Below are 16159 nucleotides of genomic sequence, written 5' to 3' on the forward strand. Positions count from 1 at the left end.
GGGGGAGAAGTCAGGAGGAGTAAGGAGGAGGGGGAAGACAGGAGGAGTAAGGAGGAGAGGGAAGACAGGAGGAGTAAGGAGGAGGGGGAGAAGACAGGAGGAGTAAGGAGGAGGGAGAGAAGGCAGGAGGAGTAAGGAGGAGGGAGAGAAGGCAGGAGGAGTAAGGAGGAGGGGGAAGACAGGAGGAGTAAGGAGGAGGGGGAGAAGACAGGAGGAGTAAGGAGGAGGGGGAGAAGACAGGAGGAGTAAGGAGGAGGGGGAAGACAGGAGGAGTAAGGAGGAGGGGGAGAAGACAGGAGGAGTAAGGAGGAGGGGGAGAAGACAGGAGGAGTAAGGAGGAGGAAGAGAAGGCAGGAGGAGTAAGGAGGAGGGAGAGAAGGCAGGAGGAGTAAGGAGGAGGGGGAAGACAGGAGGAGTAAGGAGGAGGGGGAGAAGACAGGAGGAGTAAGGAGGAGGGGGAAGACAGAAGGAGTAAGGAGGAGGGGCAGAAGACAGGAAGAGTAAGGAGGAGGGAGAGAAGACAGGAGGGGTAAGGAGGATGGGGAAGACAGGAAGAAGGGGAGAAGACATGAAGAGTAAGAATGAGGGAGAGAAGACAGGAAGAGTAAGGAGAGAAATAAGAGCTGATGTTACTGCTGTCTTTATGAGTGTACTAATGACAGATAGTGGGGGATGACACATATATGTTAATGAGTTTGAGCATGACGAAGGGGGGAGACAATATGACAGTGGGGGATGGAGAGAATGAGAGAAGGGAGGGGGTCTAAAGAGCAAACACACCTGAGGGAAAATGGGAGAGGTTAAATGCTGACATATGTTATTAAAAGCAGCAGAGTCTTGGGAGATGGGGGAGAGAGGGAGAGAGAGGGAGAGCGGAAGGGACAGAAAGAGAGAGAATGGAGTACAGTATTGAGAAGGGAAGTATCAAGCAGATTAGTCACTCGTGGGAGAAAATGGGGGAGGAGCGAGAGACGTGATGGGGATGGGGGAGAGAGGGAAGGGATGGGGGATGGGGGGAGGCAGACATATTTTGATAATATCAGGGCCTGGGGAGATAAGATATATAGTAACAGCAGGGGTGTAGGGAGAGAGAGAGGAGAAAAAGAGAGAGAGATAGGGAGGGATGGATGGAGAGAGGGAGGAAGAGAGCACAGTAGATCACTCCAACAATGCCACAATTGCTGAGGAAGGGAGAAACAGGGTGGAGAAGGTTTTAAGGGGGTGAGATAGGGGAAACAGGGTTAAGTGAAATGCTGACAGATACAGGGAGAGAAAGGGGAGAGGGGGACAAGCAGAATGGGAGAAGGGGGAGGGGGTTTAGTATAGGGTAGAATAGATAAGGACAGAGGAAGGAAAAAGAGTTATCGAGAGAGGCAGGGAGGAAGGGAGTGGAGGAGACAGAGAATTGAGAATTTTGAGAATTGTGCCTTCATTGAATTTTGAACTGTAATGGCTTGGCAAAACAATCCAGCCCGGATGCCAATAAACCTCCAGTGAATTGGAGAGGAGGGAGAGGTAAAAAGAGAGAGGGAGATAGAGAGAGAGGGAAAGAAAGAGAGAGCAAGAGAGTGAGAGAGAGAAATGGAGAGGAAGAGAGAGAGCGAAATGGATATAAAGACAAATAAGCAGAGGCAGAAGCTGAAAGAGAGGGGGAAAAAGAGAGAGCTATTTAAGTGGAAATGGACCCTGTGCACCTGCGTTAGCCCCACACACTGTTGAATACACATTGAGAGAGAACAGCAGGAAAAAAGTGTGACAAAAGCAGATAGAGTCTTTAATGCAAACACACTGTCACTGAGCAGACAGACACAAGCACTGATTATCACAGGGAGAGCGAGAAAGAGAGGGGAAAGAGAGTGAGAAAATGAGAGAGAGTGGGTGAAGCGAGAGGGGAAGGCAGAGGAGGGATGAGAGAGAGCAATAAGGGAGGGGAGAGAGAGAAGCAGAGAAAAAGGGAGGGTTAGGGTTAATGCATTGCGCATAGGCAGCCCGCTGCGGGCACTATGTTATATTAACAGTGACACCAGCCGAGAGGAGCCTAAGGAATCCAACACACACACACACACACACACACACACACACACACACACACACACACACACACACACACACACACACACACACACAGGGAGACAGAGCTGCAGTGGCCATGCTGAGACATTTGAGACATTGAGACCCAGACTGAACCAACCCAACAGAGAGCAGTGTACTGTTCAGTACGTCTACAGGCAAAGAGACATGCTGCGGAGAGAGGGAGAATGAAGGAGGGAGGGAGGGATTCAGCTTGAGAGACAGTTTTGAAGAGAAAGGAAAATAGAATGAAGGAGCGAAGGGAGAGAGAAAGAAAGGGCACACGCTGTCATGAAGGGAGGGAGTGATGAGAAGAACAGAGGGATAGAGGAGAGAGAGGAGAGAGAACCACAGGGACAGAGGGAGAGAGGAAGAAGGAGGAGGAACCCGGCCAACCTGGCCAGCCAGCCACATGGAGTCTCATGGCCACTCAGTAACACTTCCTCCCCCTTTTCTCCACCTCCCTCCCCCCTCCCTCCCCCCTGTCTCACCTGCGCCTCGTTCTCCTTGAGCAGCCTGCGCGTGCGCGCCCCTCCCGGGTCGTCCGTCACGTTCAGCATGACCACGCTCTTCTTCTCCCAGCCGATGAACGAGCCGTCCGTCAGGCCGTCCACCACTGACAGGAAGTCCTGGTAGCCATGGTGACGGGTGGACACCACTGAGAAGGTGGTCCAGTCATACTCCTCTAGTATTTTGAAGATGACCTCCAGCTGGAGGCTGGTAGCTGAGCTGAACTGGAGGAAGATGGAGCCTGACTCCTGCAGTAGGGGAGCACACCTTAAAGTTCTATAGACAAAGGCAGGCACACGGGACAGAACGCTGCCAAACAGGAAGCACAACATCAGCTTTCCTCCAGGAGGTCAAGGTCACGTTCAGTAGAGCACCTTCTCCACTTCAAAACAGTTCAACACGTCGCTGTTGTTTTTTTATCACTGAACGGGACCCCTGTAATACCTCCGTTTCACAACGTTTTCTCCCGTTTTACACCTTCTGAACACAACCCAGCATTGAGGATGAAGGGGTTTTCTGGGGTTCTGATTTGGTTAGGATTATGGTTAGGATTTGGGCTGGGTAAAATGATCCCACAGTGTAGATATATGTCTATGGGTAAACTCTGCCCAGAGCCAGAATGCAGCCCAAAGGTGTTTAGAATAAGCCTCACTGGTAAATTGATCCCAATTAATATATGAATAGCAAATATGTTAACAAGCAATATTATCACAATCCCTAACCCACTAACTATTTTTGAAGAATTCTAAACATTCATCAATCCAGATCTAGCAGGGGATGATGTCTTTAAGGATTTAGAGACAGTAAGCTGACCCTAGATCTACACTGCCTTCTGAAATATTCAGACCCCTTGACATTTTCCACATTTTGTTACATTACAGCTTTTTTATAAAATGGATGAAATAAAAAATGCACCTCATCAATCTACACACAATACCCCATAATGACAGAACAAAAACAGGTTTTTAGAATTTTACACATTTATAAAAAAATGTAAACAGAAATACCTTATTTACATAAGTATTCAGACCCTTTGCTATGAGAGTCGAAATTGCTTTGTCATTATGTGGTATTGTCTGTAGATCGATGAGGGGAAAAAAACGATTTAATCAATTTTAAAATAAGGCTGTAACGTGTCAAAATGTGGAAAATGTCAAGGGGTCTGAATACTTTCCGAATGCACTGTATTCCTATGGGCAACTTCTATCCGGAGTTTAGAGAGCAGTTAAAGAGAGCAGCCCATCTCTACAAAAAACTACAACTCCCATGACTATCCTGTGTGTTCAGGGTGAGGAGGCATACTGGGGGTTGAAGTTTTCATGGGACGGCTGCAGTGGTAGTGTTACAGCAGGCTAAAACACAGAAGATGATTGTTGAGTGAAGTCTTCAATGACCGCTGGAACTAGTCTTTTCCACAGATTTGGATTACATTTAGATGAGTGTGTGTGTGTGTGTGTGTGTGTGTGTGTGTGTGTGTGTGTGTGTGTGTGTGTGTGTGTGTGTGTGTGTGTGTGTGTGTGTGTGTGTGTGTGTGTTGGTCTTCAAAGGAAGCTCATCAAAGAGGTTTGAATGCATTCCTCAGGAGTAAAACAGTTATTTGTAAAAACAAATGTATTGGTGTTGTTTTTTCTAGCTACTAGGCAGGATGCATGTCTGAAACGTTTTAATTTACACACATACACTGTAAATAATCTCTCTCTCCCTCCCTCTCTTTCTCTCAATTCAAAAAGCTTTATTGGCATGGGAAACATATGTTTACATTGCCAAATCAAGTGAAAAAGATAATAAACAAAAGTGAAAAAAACTTTATAAAATGAACAGTTAACATTACACTCACAGAAGTTTCAGAGGAATAATGACATTTCGTATGCCATATTATGGTTATATACAGTACAGTGCAAATAGTTAAAGTACAAAAGGGAAAAATAAATCAACATGAATATGGGTTGTACTATATGTTCTCTCTCTCTCTCTCTCTCTCTCTCTCTCTCTCTCTCTCTCTCTCCCATCCACACACACACACACTTAGAGTGTTGACACATCAGAAGGACAGCTGTAGTAACAGCCCAGTTTGGTGCCATTTACAGATAAAACACAGCAGTGTCTCAGGATGTCTGACTCAGCTTCTTATAGCACACTGTCCCCAACACCAACCCCTATACCCCAACCCCTACACCCCAACCCTTATACCCCAACATCAACTCTATACCCCAACCACTATGCCCCAACCTTATACCCCAACTCCTATACCCCAACCACTATACCCCAACATCAATCCTATACCCCAACCCCTACACCCCAACCCTTATACCCCAACATCAACTCTATACCCCAACCACTATACCCCAACCTTATACCCCAACTCCTATACCCCAACCCCTATACCCCAACACCAACCCCTATACCCCAACCCCTACACCCCAACCCTTATACCCCAACATCAACTCTATACCCCAACCACTATACCCCAACCTTATACCCCAACTCCTATACACCAACCCCTATACCCCAACATCAATCCTATACCCCAACCACTATACTCCAACCTTATACCCCAACATCAACTCTATACCCCAACCACTATACCCCAACCTTATACCCCAACTCCTATACCCCAACCTCTATACCCCAACATCAACCTTATACCCCAACCCCTATGCCCAAACCCCTATACCCCAACCCCTATACCCCAACCCTTATACCCCAACATCAACTCTATACCCCAACCACTATACCCCAACCTTATACCCCAACTACTTTATCCAAACCCCTATACCCCAACCACTATACCCCAACACCAACACTATACCCCAACCCCTATACCCCAAACTTACACCCCAATATCAAACCTATACCCCAACCACTATACCCCAACATCAACCACTATACTCCAAACACTATACCCCAACCACTATACCCCAACACCAATCCTATACTCCAACCACTATACCCCAACCCCTATACCCCAACACCAACCCTACACCCAAACCACTATACCCCAACACCAACCCGATACCCCAACCACTATACCCCAACACCAACCCTATACCCAAACCACTATACCCCAACACCAGCCCTATACCCCAACCACTGTACCCCAACACCAACCCTATACCTCAACCACTATACCCCAACACCAACACTTATACCCCAACATCAACCCTATACCCCAACCCCTATACCCCAACCACTATACCCCAACACCAACCCTATACCCCAACCTTATACCCCAACCCCTATACCCCAACCACTATACCCAAACCCCTATACCTCAACCACTATACCCCAACAACAACCCTATACCCCAACCCCTATACCCAACACCAACGCTATACCCAAACCACTATACCCCAACACCAACCCTATACCCCAACCACTATACCCCAACATCAACCACTATACCCCAAACACTATGCCCCAACCCCTATACCCCAACACCAACCCTATACCCAAACCACTATACCCCAACACCAACCCTATATCCCAACCACTATACCCCAACACCAACCCTATACCCAAACCACTATACCCCAACATCAAACCTTTACCCCAACCACTATACCCCAACACCAACCCTATACCCCAACCACTGTACCCCAACACCAACCCTATACCCCAACCACTATACCCCAACACCAACCACTATACCCCAACACCAACCCTATACCCCAACCACTATACCCCAACATCAACCACTATACCCCAAACACTATACCCCAACTCCTATACCCCAACACCAACCCTATACCCAAACCACTATACCCCAACACCAACCCTATATCCCAACCACTATACCCCAACACCAACCCTATACCCAAACCACTATACCCCAACATCAAACCTTTACCCCAACCACTATACCCCAACACCAAACCTTTACCCCAACCACTATACCCCAACACCAACCCTATACCCCAACCACTGTGCCCCAACACCAACCCTATACCCCAACCACTATACCCCAACACCAACCCTATACCCCAACCACTGTACCCCAACACCAACCCTATACCCCAACCCCTATACCCCAACCACTATACCCCAACCCAATTACGACAACCCCTATACCCCAACACCAACCCAATTACCCCAACCCCTATACCCCAACCCCAACCCTATACCCCAACACCAACCGTATACCTCAACACAAACACCAACCCTATACCTCAACCTAACCCCAACCCCTATATCCATACCCAACTCTTAGAAGAAAGGGTTCTTCGGCTGACCCCATAGAATAACCCTTTTTGGTTCCAGGTAGAAATATTTTTGGTATATACACCAAACCTATACCCCAACCCCTTACCCCAACACCAACCACTATACCCCAACCCCTATACCCCAACCACTATACCCCAACACCAACCCTATACCCCAACCATTATACCCCTATACCCCAACCCCTATACCCCAGCTGGGGCGGCAGGGTAGCCTACTGGTTAGAGCGTTGGGCTAGTAACCGAAAGGTTGCAAGTTTGAATCCCCGAGCTGACAAGGTACACATCTGTCGTTCTGCCCCTGAACAGGCTGTTAACTCACTGTTCCTAGGCCGTCATTGAAAATAAGAATTTGTTCTTAACTGACTTGCCTTGTTAAACAAAGGTAAAAAAAACAACAACCCTATATCCAAACACCAACCCTATATCACTACCTCAACCCCTATACCCCAACACCAAACATATACCCCAATACCCCAACACCATCCGTATACCTCAACACAAACACCAACCCTATACCTCAACCCCTATACCCCAACACCAACCATATACCCCAATACCCCAACACCAACCGTATACCTCAACACAAACACCAACCCTATACCTCAACCCCTATACCCCAACACCAACCATATACCCCAATACCCCAACACCAACCGTATACCTCAACACAAACACCAACCCTATACCTCAACCTAACCCCAACCCCTATATCCATACCCAACTCTTAGAAGAAAGGGTTCTTTGGCCGACCCCATAGAATAATCCTTTTTGGTTCCAGGTAGAAATATTTTTGGTTCCAGGTAGAACTCTTTTGGGTTCCCTCTGTGGAAAGGGTTCTACATTGAACTCAAAAGGGTTCTACCTGGAACCAAAAGGGTTCTTCAAAGTGTTCTCCAATGGGGACTGCTGAAAACCCCTTATAGGTTCTAGATAGCACCTTTTTTTCTGAGAGTGTATACCCCAACACCAACCCAACCCCTATTCCCCAACCCATCCCCCACACCCATACCTAATCCCTACCCGTCCGCCCTCCAGCAGCTACCAATCAGGATTCTGGGCATTCCTCATCCCCGTATCCATCCCAGGATTATGGTCAATTCTCAGTCACTTCAAGAGATAAATTGAAATACAGTTCTGGAATATTGTTCAAGTACTTCATGAATTGACTGAATTGAAATTGATTATTTAACCTCCCCATCCATCCAGTTCTAACCAGTCTAAATGAGAGATGGAGGGGGGAGAGAGATGGGGGAGAGAGAGATGGAGTGGAGAGAGAGATGTGGGTAGAGAGTTATGAGGGAGAGAGAGATGGAGGGGAGAAAGTGATGGAGGGGAGAGTGAGATGGAGGGGAGAGAGAGATGGTGGGGAGAAAGAGATGGGGGAGAGAAAGAGATGGGGGAGAGAGAGAGGGAGGGGAGAGAGAGATGGAGGGGAGAGAAATATGTGGGTAGAGAGTTATGAGGGAGAGAGAGATGGAGGGGAGAAAGTGATGGAGGGGAGAGTGAGATGGAGGGGAGAGAGAGATATGTAGGAAGAGAGATGGAGGGAAGAGAGAGATGGAGGGGAGATAGAGATGGAGGGGAGAGAGAGATGGAGGGGAGAGAGAGATGGAGGGGAGAGAGAGATATGTAGGAAGAGAGATGGAGGGAAGAAAGAGATGGAGGGGAGATAGAGATGGAGGGGAGAGAGCGAAAGAGAGAGAGAGAGAGAGAGAGAGAGAGAGAGTGCGAGAGAGAGAGAGAGAGAGAGAGAGAGAGAGAGAGAGAGAGAGAGAGAGAGAGATGGGGACATGGGTATAAGGTCTGTGAAGCCTGCTGAGTGAGACCAGGTGGCAGGATCATCCACTTAATCCTACCAGAGATTTCTCACTCTAACCCTGAATCTCTCTCTCTAACCCTGAATCTCTCTCTCTAACCCTGAATCTCTCTCTAACCCTGAATATCTCGCTCTATAACCCTTGATCTCTCTCTCTAATGCTGAATATCTTTCTCTCTCTAACCCGGAATCTCTTTCTCTCTCTAACCCAGAATCTCTCCCTCTAACCCTGAATCTCTCTCTACAACCCTGAATCTCTCTCTACAACCCTGAATCTATCTTTCTAACCCAATAATCTCTCTCTATAACCCTGAATCTCTCTCTACAACCCTGAATCTCTCTATATAACCCTGAATCTCTCTATCTAACCCTGAATCGCTCTCTACAGCCCTGAATCTATCTTTATAACCCTGAATCTCTCTCTACAACCCTGAATCTCTCTTTCTAACCCTGAATCTCTCTCTACAACCCTGAATCTCTCTCTCTAACCCTGAATCTCTCTTTCTAACCCTGAATCTTTCTCTCTCTAACCCTGAATCTCTCTTTCTAACCCTGAATATTTCTCTCTCTAACCCTGAATCTCTCTCTACAACCCTGAATCTTTCTCTCTCTAACTCTGAATCTCTTTCCCTCTCTAACCCTGAATCTCTCTCTAACCCTGAATCTCTCTCTACAACCCTGAATCTCTCTTTCTAACCCTGAATCTCTTTCTTTCTCTAACCCTGAATCTCTCTTTCTAACCCTGAATCTCTCTCTACAACCCTGAATCTCTGTCTCTAACCCTAAATCTCTCTCTACAACCCTGAATCTCTTTCTAACCCTGAATCTCTTTCTCTCTCTAACCCTGAATCTCTCTTTCTAACCCTGAATCTCTCTCTACAACCCTGAATCTTTCTTTCTAACCCTGAATCTCTTTCTCTCTCTAACCCTGGATCTCTCTCTATAACCCTGAATCTCTCTTTCTACCCTGAATCTCTCTCTCTAACCCTGAATCTCTCTTTCTAACCCTGAATCTCTCTCTACAACCCTGAATCTCTCTCTCTAACCCTGAATCTCTTTCTCTTTCTCTCTCTAACCCTGAATCTCTCTCTACAACCCTGAATCTCTCTCTCTAACCCTGAATCTCTTTCTCTCTCTAACCCTGGATCTCTCTCTATAACCCTGAATCTCTCTTTCTACCCTGAATCTCTCTCTACAACCCCGAATCTCACTCTCTAACCCTGAATCTTTCTCACTCTAACCCTGAATCTCTTTCTCTCTCTAACCCTGAATCTCTCTATACAACCCTGAACCTCTTTCTCTCTCTAACCCTGAATCTCTCTCTAACCCTGGATCTCTCTTTCACAACCTTGAATCTCTCTCTCAAACCCTGAATCTCTCTCTATAACCCTGAATCTCTTTCTTTATCTAACCCTGAATCTCTCTCTCTTACCCTGGATCTCTCTCAAACCCTGAATCTCTCTCTCTAACCCTGAATCTCTCTCTCTAACCCTGCATCTCTCTCTCTAACCCTGCATCTCTCTCACTAACCCTGAATCTCTCTCTCTAACCCTGAATCTCTCTCTACAACACTGAATCAAATCAAATTCAAATCAAATTTATTTATATAGCCCTTCTTACATCAGCTGATATCTCAAAGTGCTGCACAGAAACCCAGCCTAAAACCCCAAACAGCAAGCAATGCAGGTGTAGAAGCATGAATCTCTCTTTCTAACCCTGAACCTTTCTCTCTAACCCTGAATATCTTTCTCTCTCTAACCCTAAATCTCTCTCTACAACCCTGAATCTCTCTTTCTAACCCTGAATCTTTCTCTCTCTAACCCTGCATCTTTCTCTTTAACCCTGAATCTCTCTTTCAAACCCTGAATCTCTCTTTCTAACCCTGAATCTCTCTTTCTAACCCTGAATCTCTCTATATAACCCTGAATCTCTCTCTATAACCCTGAATCTCTTTCTGTAACCCTGGATCTCTCTCTATAACCCTGAATCTCTCTCTCTCTATATAACCCTTGATCTCTCTCTATAACCCTTAATCTATTTATCTCTAACCCTGAATCTCTTTCTAAACCTGAATCTCTCTTTCTAACCCAGAATCTCTCTCTATAACCCCGAATCTCTCTCTCTAACCCTGAATCTCTCTTTCTAACCCCGAATCTCTCTCTATAACCCTGAATCTCTTACTCTCTCTAACCCTGAATCTCTTTCTCTAACCATGAATCTCTTTCTGTAACCCTGAATCTCTCTCTCTAACTCTGAATCTCTCTTTCTAACCCTGAATCTCTCTCTATAAACCTGAATCTCTTTTTCTCTCTAACCCTGAATCTCTCTCTCTTACCCTGGATCTCTTGCTCAAACCCTGAATCTCTCTTTCTAACCCTGAATCCCTCTCTCTCTAACCCTGAATCTCTCTCTCTGACCCTGCATCTCTCTCTCTCTCTAACCCTGGATCTCTCTCTCTCTAACCCTGCATCTCTCTCTCTCTAACCCTGGATCTCTCTCTCTCTCTCTTTCTCTCTCTTACCCTGAATCTCTCTCTCTCTCTCTCTCTCTCTCTCAGTACCATCATCTCGCTCCCCCCTTTTCTCTCAAACCTCACTCTCTCTCCCCCTTTTCTCTCTACCCCCAACAGTTTCTCTCACTTCCTACCCTTGACTCCCTCTCTTTCTGTACCACCCACTTCTTGCTGTATACAATGCTCTGACTGGGCTGAAACAGTGAATGACTGACCTCAATCTTCAAAAGTTCACGTAGGCACGCACACACAAACACACACTCTCTTCTCACCTCCATACCTGTGGCTTCCTCCCCACCCCTGCTCACCATCCTACAGTCATGATGGGTCTCTCTCTCTCTCTCTCTCTCATCCCTCCCCCACATCCATACCTGTTGCATCCTCCCCAGCCCTGCTCCTCCTCCTACAGCCACTATGGGTAGTCCAGTCTGAGCAGAGACAAACTCTAACATGGGGGCCAGGGGTCCCCAGGCGGTGGGTGGTGGCCTCTCCTCCTCGTAGACCAGGCCCTGTAGGGGCCTCGCTGCCAGCAGGTCACACAGCTGGGACAGCAGAGTCTTAGGACTACTGTCATTCACCTGAAGAGGAAGTGATGACAGGGATAGGTCAGCTTGCATTACACACGGACTACAACATGATCTGAGGACTACAGGCATTCACCTACAGAGGACACATGAACACATGGTAACAACAATACATATTTAGAGACAGTAAGGGACAGTACAGCGTACTGTCTTACCACTACTATCAACGAGAGAGAAATGAAAGAGAGTGATAGAACAGAAAACAGAGACAGACAGGTGTACAGATGGACTACTGTCATTCATCTGGACACGGAGCCATGATGAGTAAGGTTACGTTACAATGTATGGTGAACACATTGGCGGTGTTGATTATACCCATACTAGCGTACTACATACTTAAACTCCATACTATTCACTCACCGTCGCATTCTATTTAGCATGTACCGTTTAGTAAAAAGTATGCAGTATGCCACAGCTGGAACTCAGTAGCGGCTCCTGATTGGCTGAGTAGGTGGGGCGGGGCAGAGTGTGGGTGGATTTTTTCCAAATTCAACAGACATGCATTACATTAACCAGCCTGATAATAGTTCATTTCCAATTCCATTCATTTCTCTAAAGTCTGAATAGGAATGGAGTTATAGGCCTACTCAGGCTGGTTATAGTAGACTATCACATTAGACCTACACCGTAGTAGACCATATAGCCAATCTATCCTGTTTAAAAAGGACTGAAGACAGAAACAGATTTGGTTCCGTTTCAACATAGTTATTAGTGAAACCAAAGTGTTGTAGCATATATAAATGAAATCAAACAGCCTAGTAGTACACCCAAATGTTTAAAATGTTCAAATCAAAGGCCTATTGCACATAAAAATGTGGACAGTCGGGTGCATGCAAATTCAGAACTGCTGGACAGCACCATAATAAACTAAAGTACTGAGAACGAGATCAGAATGAATGCTGAGGCTTGATCCATTAATTAAATAGATAGCCACGCCTACAACACTAAAACAATCCATATGTTCAAATCAAAAGGCCTGATTAATATGGCATCAATAACACGGCCACATCCCAAGTCCCTGGTGCCTACACATTCACAAATCAAAAGATGGTTTATTATTTAAAAGCTCTTACAAAGGTCAAGAGAACAAGAAACACTTTTCAATGAGAAAACAGAAATGCACTTTGGAAAAAACAGGGGGGAAAAAAAGACTTGATGCAATGCTCGTGATCATTTTAAGGAGAACAAAAATTACTTATCTTACATTTAAACACCACCGCAGAAGCTTCGGGCATCTTCCCAATGAAGTAGCCTAGTGTGGTTGTTTGGCTACTTGAAGAGAACTAGGGCCTATTAATCGCAGCCCTCCTCTTCCAGTGCATTGTTGGAAAAGTGTGCAGAGAATTCTAGTAGATGAAGAGCCGAAATGAGTATAACATCCTGGCATTTAAACCATACTCAATTTTCAAATGTGGCATACTATTAAACGTTTTATTTTCGAATACTTAGAATGCGTCATACGTGATTGAGTTGTTTCCCGCTATATGTTGATTTCTGTTGCACATCCCCATTTCTAATTGATCAGCTGTAACCCTGTTAGGGTATAGGGGGCAGTATTTTCACGGCTGGATAAAAAAATGTACCCGATTTAATCTGGTTACTAATCCTACCCAGTAACTAGAATATGCATATACTTATTATATATGGATAGAAAACACCCTAAAGTTTCTAAAACTGAATGGTGTCTGTGAGTATAACAGAACTCATTTGGTAGGCAAAACCCTGAGACAGATTCTGACAGGAAGTGGATACCTGATGTGTTGAATTGACTTTAAGACTATGCCATTGAAAAACAAAGGGGCTGAGGAATGTTTTGGCACTTCTTATTGCTTCCACTAGATGTCACCAGCCTTTACAAAGTGTTTTGAGTCTTATACTGTGAGATCTGACCGAATAAGAGACTTGGAACTGTGATGGCCGATTAGACCCCTGGCGTGCGAGTTGATGGTGGGTACTCTCGTTCCGAAACGTTTTAAAAGAGATCCCAATCGTCCGCCTTGAATTTTATTCATGTTCTGGTTAAAAAAGGCACTAATGATTTAAGCTATACAACGTTTGACATGTTTGAACGAACATAAATATATTTTTTCCGTTCGTGAAGTGAAGTGAAGTCCGGCTGGCTTAGATCATGTGCTAACAACACGGAGGTTTTTGGACATAAATGATGAGCTTTTTTGAACAAAACTACATTCGTTATGGACCTGGGATTCTTTGGAAGTGACATCTGATGAAGAGAATCAAAGGTAATGGATTATTTACATAGTATTTTCGATTTTAGATCTCTCCAACATGGCGGTTAGTCTGTATCGCAATGCATATTTTTCTGGGCGCAGTGCTCAGATTATTGCAAAGTGTGATTTCCCAGTAAGGTTAATTTTAAATCTGGCAAGTCCATTGCATTCAAGAGATGTAAATATATAATTCTTTGAATGACAATATAATATTTTACCAATGTTTTCTAATATTAATTAATTATTTTGTTGTCATGACTTGACTGCCGGTATTGGAGGGAAACGATTTCCTGAACATCAACGCCATAGTAAAACGCTGTTTTTAGATATAAATATGAACTTGATAGAACTAAAAATGCATGCATTGTCTAACATAATGTCCTAGGAGTGTCATCTGATGGAGATTGTAAAAGGTTAGTGCATAATTTTAGCTGATTTTATGGTTTTGGTGACGCCTGTCTTTGAATCGACAAAACATTACACACAGCTATTGTCAATGTACTCTCCTAACATAACCTAACTTTATGCTTTCCCAGTAAAACCTTTTTGAAATCGGACAACGTGGTTAGATTAAGGAGATGTTTATCTTTCAAAGGGTGTAAGTTAGTTGTATGTTTGAGAAATTTGAATTTTGACATTTATTTGGTTTCAAATTTGCCGCTCTTGAAATGCACCTGCTGTTGATAGGGTGCGCCACGGGTGGCACGCTAACGTCCCACATAGCCCCAAGAAGCTGTTAAAGCTGAAATTAGTATGACATCCGGGCATTTAAAGTATACTCGATATTCGAAATGTCACATACTATTAAACTGAATTTCTTCACATACTCAAACGGCCTGCTATTTAGGATGCAAGTCTGGGTATTCAGACACCACCAGTGTGTGAAATCACAAAAACACACACAAAGAGTAGAAGGATAAGACACAGGAAGCAGGGAACAGACAGACAGGGTCTGAGGCCTGAGTGTCCCTCTCTTACCTGGGGAGAAGTAATGACAAGGCTATCAGTTAGATAGAGTTTAATGACAAGGCTATCGGTTAGATAGAGGTTAATGACAAGGCTATCAGTTACATAGAGATTAATGACAAGGCTATCGGTTACATAGAGTTTAATGACAAGGCTATCGGTTACATAGAGTTTAATGACAAGGCTATCAGTTAGATAGAGTTTAATGACAAGGCTATCAGTTACATAGAGTTTAATGACAAGGCTATCAGTTACATAGAGTTTAATGACAAGGCTATCGGTGAGATAGAGTTTAATGAAAAGGCTATCGGTTAGATAGAGTTTAATGACAAGGCTATCGGTTACATAGAGTTTAATGACAAGGCTATCGGTTACATAGAGTTTAATGACAAGGCTATCGGTTACATAGAGTTTAATGACAAGGCTATCGGTTACATAGAGTTTAATGACAAGGCTATCGGTTACATAGAGTTTAATGACAAGGCTATCGGTAAGATAGAGTTTAATGACAAGGCTATCGGTTACATAGAGTTTAATGACAAGGCTATCGGTTACATAGAGTTTAATGACAAGGCTATCGGTTACATAGAGTTTAATGACAAGGCTATCGGTTAGATAGAGTTTAATGACAAGGCTATCGGTTACATAGAGTTTAATGACAAGGCTATCGGTTAGATAGAGTTTAATGACAAGGCTATCGGTTACATAGAGTTTAATGACAAGGCTATCGGTTACATAGAGTTTAATGACAAGGCTATCGGTTACATAGAGTTTAATGACAAGGCTATCGGTTACATAGAGTTCAATGACAAGGCTATCGGTTACATAGAGTTATGACAAGGCTATCGGTTACATAGAGTTTAATGACAAGGCTATCGGTTACATAGAGTTTAATGACAAGGCTATCGGTTACATAGAGTTTAATGACAAGGCTATCGGTTACATAGAGTTTAATGACAAGGCTATCGGTTACATAGAGTTTAATGACAAAGCTATCGGTTACATAGAGTTTAATGACAAGGCTATCGGTTACATAGAGTTTAATGACAAGGCTATCGGTTACATAGAGTTTAATGACAAGGCTATCGGTTACATAGAGTTTAATGACAAGGCTATCGGTTACATAGAGTTTAATGACAAGGCTATCGGTTACATAGAGTTTAATGACAAGGCTATCGGTTAGATAGAGTTTAATGACAAGGCTATCGGTTAGATAGAGTTTAATGACAAGGCTATCGGTTAGATAGAGT

At 44.5% G+C, this 16159-nt stretch overlaps 1 protein-coding gene across 1 annotated transcript in view; it reads right to left on the reverse strand.

Annotated features, from left to right (window-relative positions):
* The window catches only part of LOC115165985 (glutamate receptor ionotropic, NMDA 2D), a 47629-nt gene that overhangs the window by 29968 nt on the left and 1502 nt on the right, over positions 1-16159 (reverse strand). Inside the window, exons 2-3 of the mRNA XM_029719569.1 lie at positions 11500-11706; positions 2562-2828 (exon numbers count right to left, since the gene is read on the reverse strand). Of these exons, the coding sequence (XP_029575429.1) occupies positions 2562-2828; positions 11500-11706 (474 nt within the window). The remainder of the gene's footprint in view (positions 1-2561; positions 2829-11499; positions 11707-16159) is intronic.

This window comes from Salmo trutta, chromosome 3 (assembly GCF_901001165.1).
Source record: "Salmo trutta chromosome 3, fSalTru1.1, whole genome shotgun sequence".
In the NCBI taxonomy this organism is placed as follows: Eukaryota; Metazoa; Chordata; class Actinopteri; order Salmoniformes; family Salmonidae; genus Salmo; species Salmo trutta.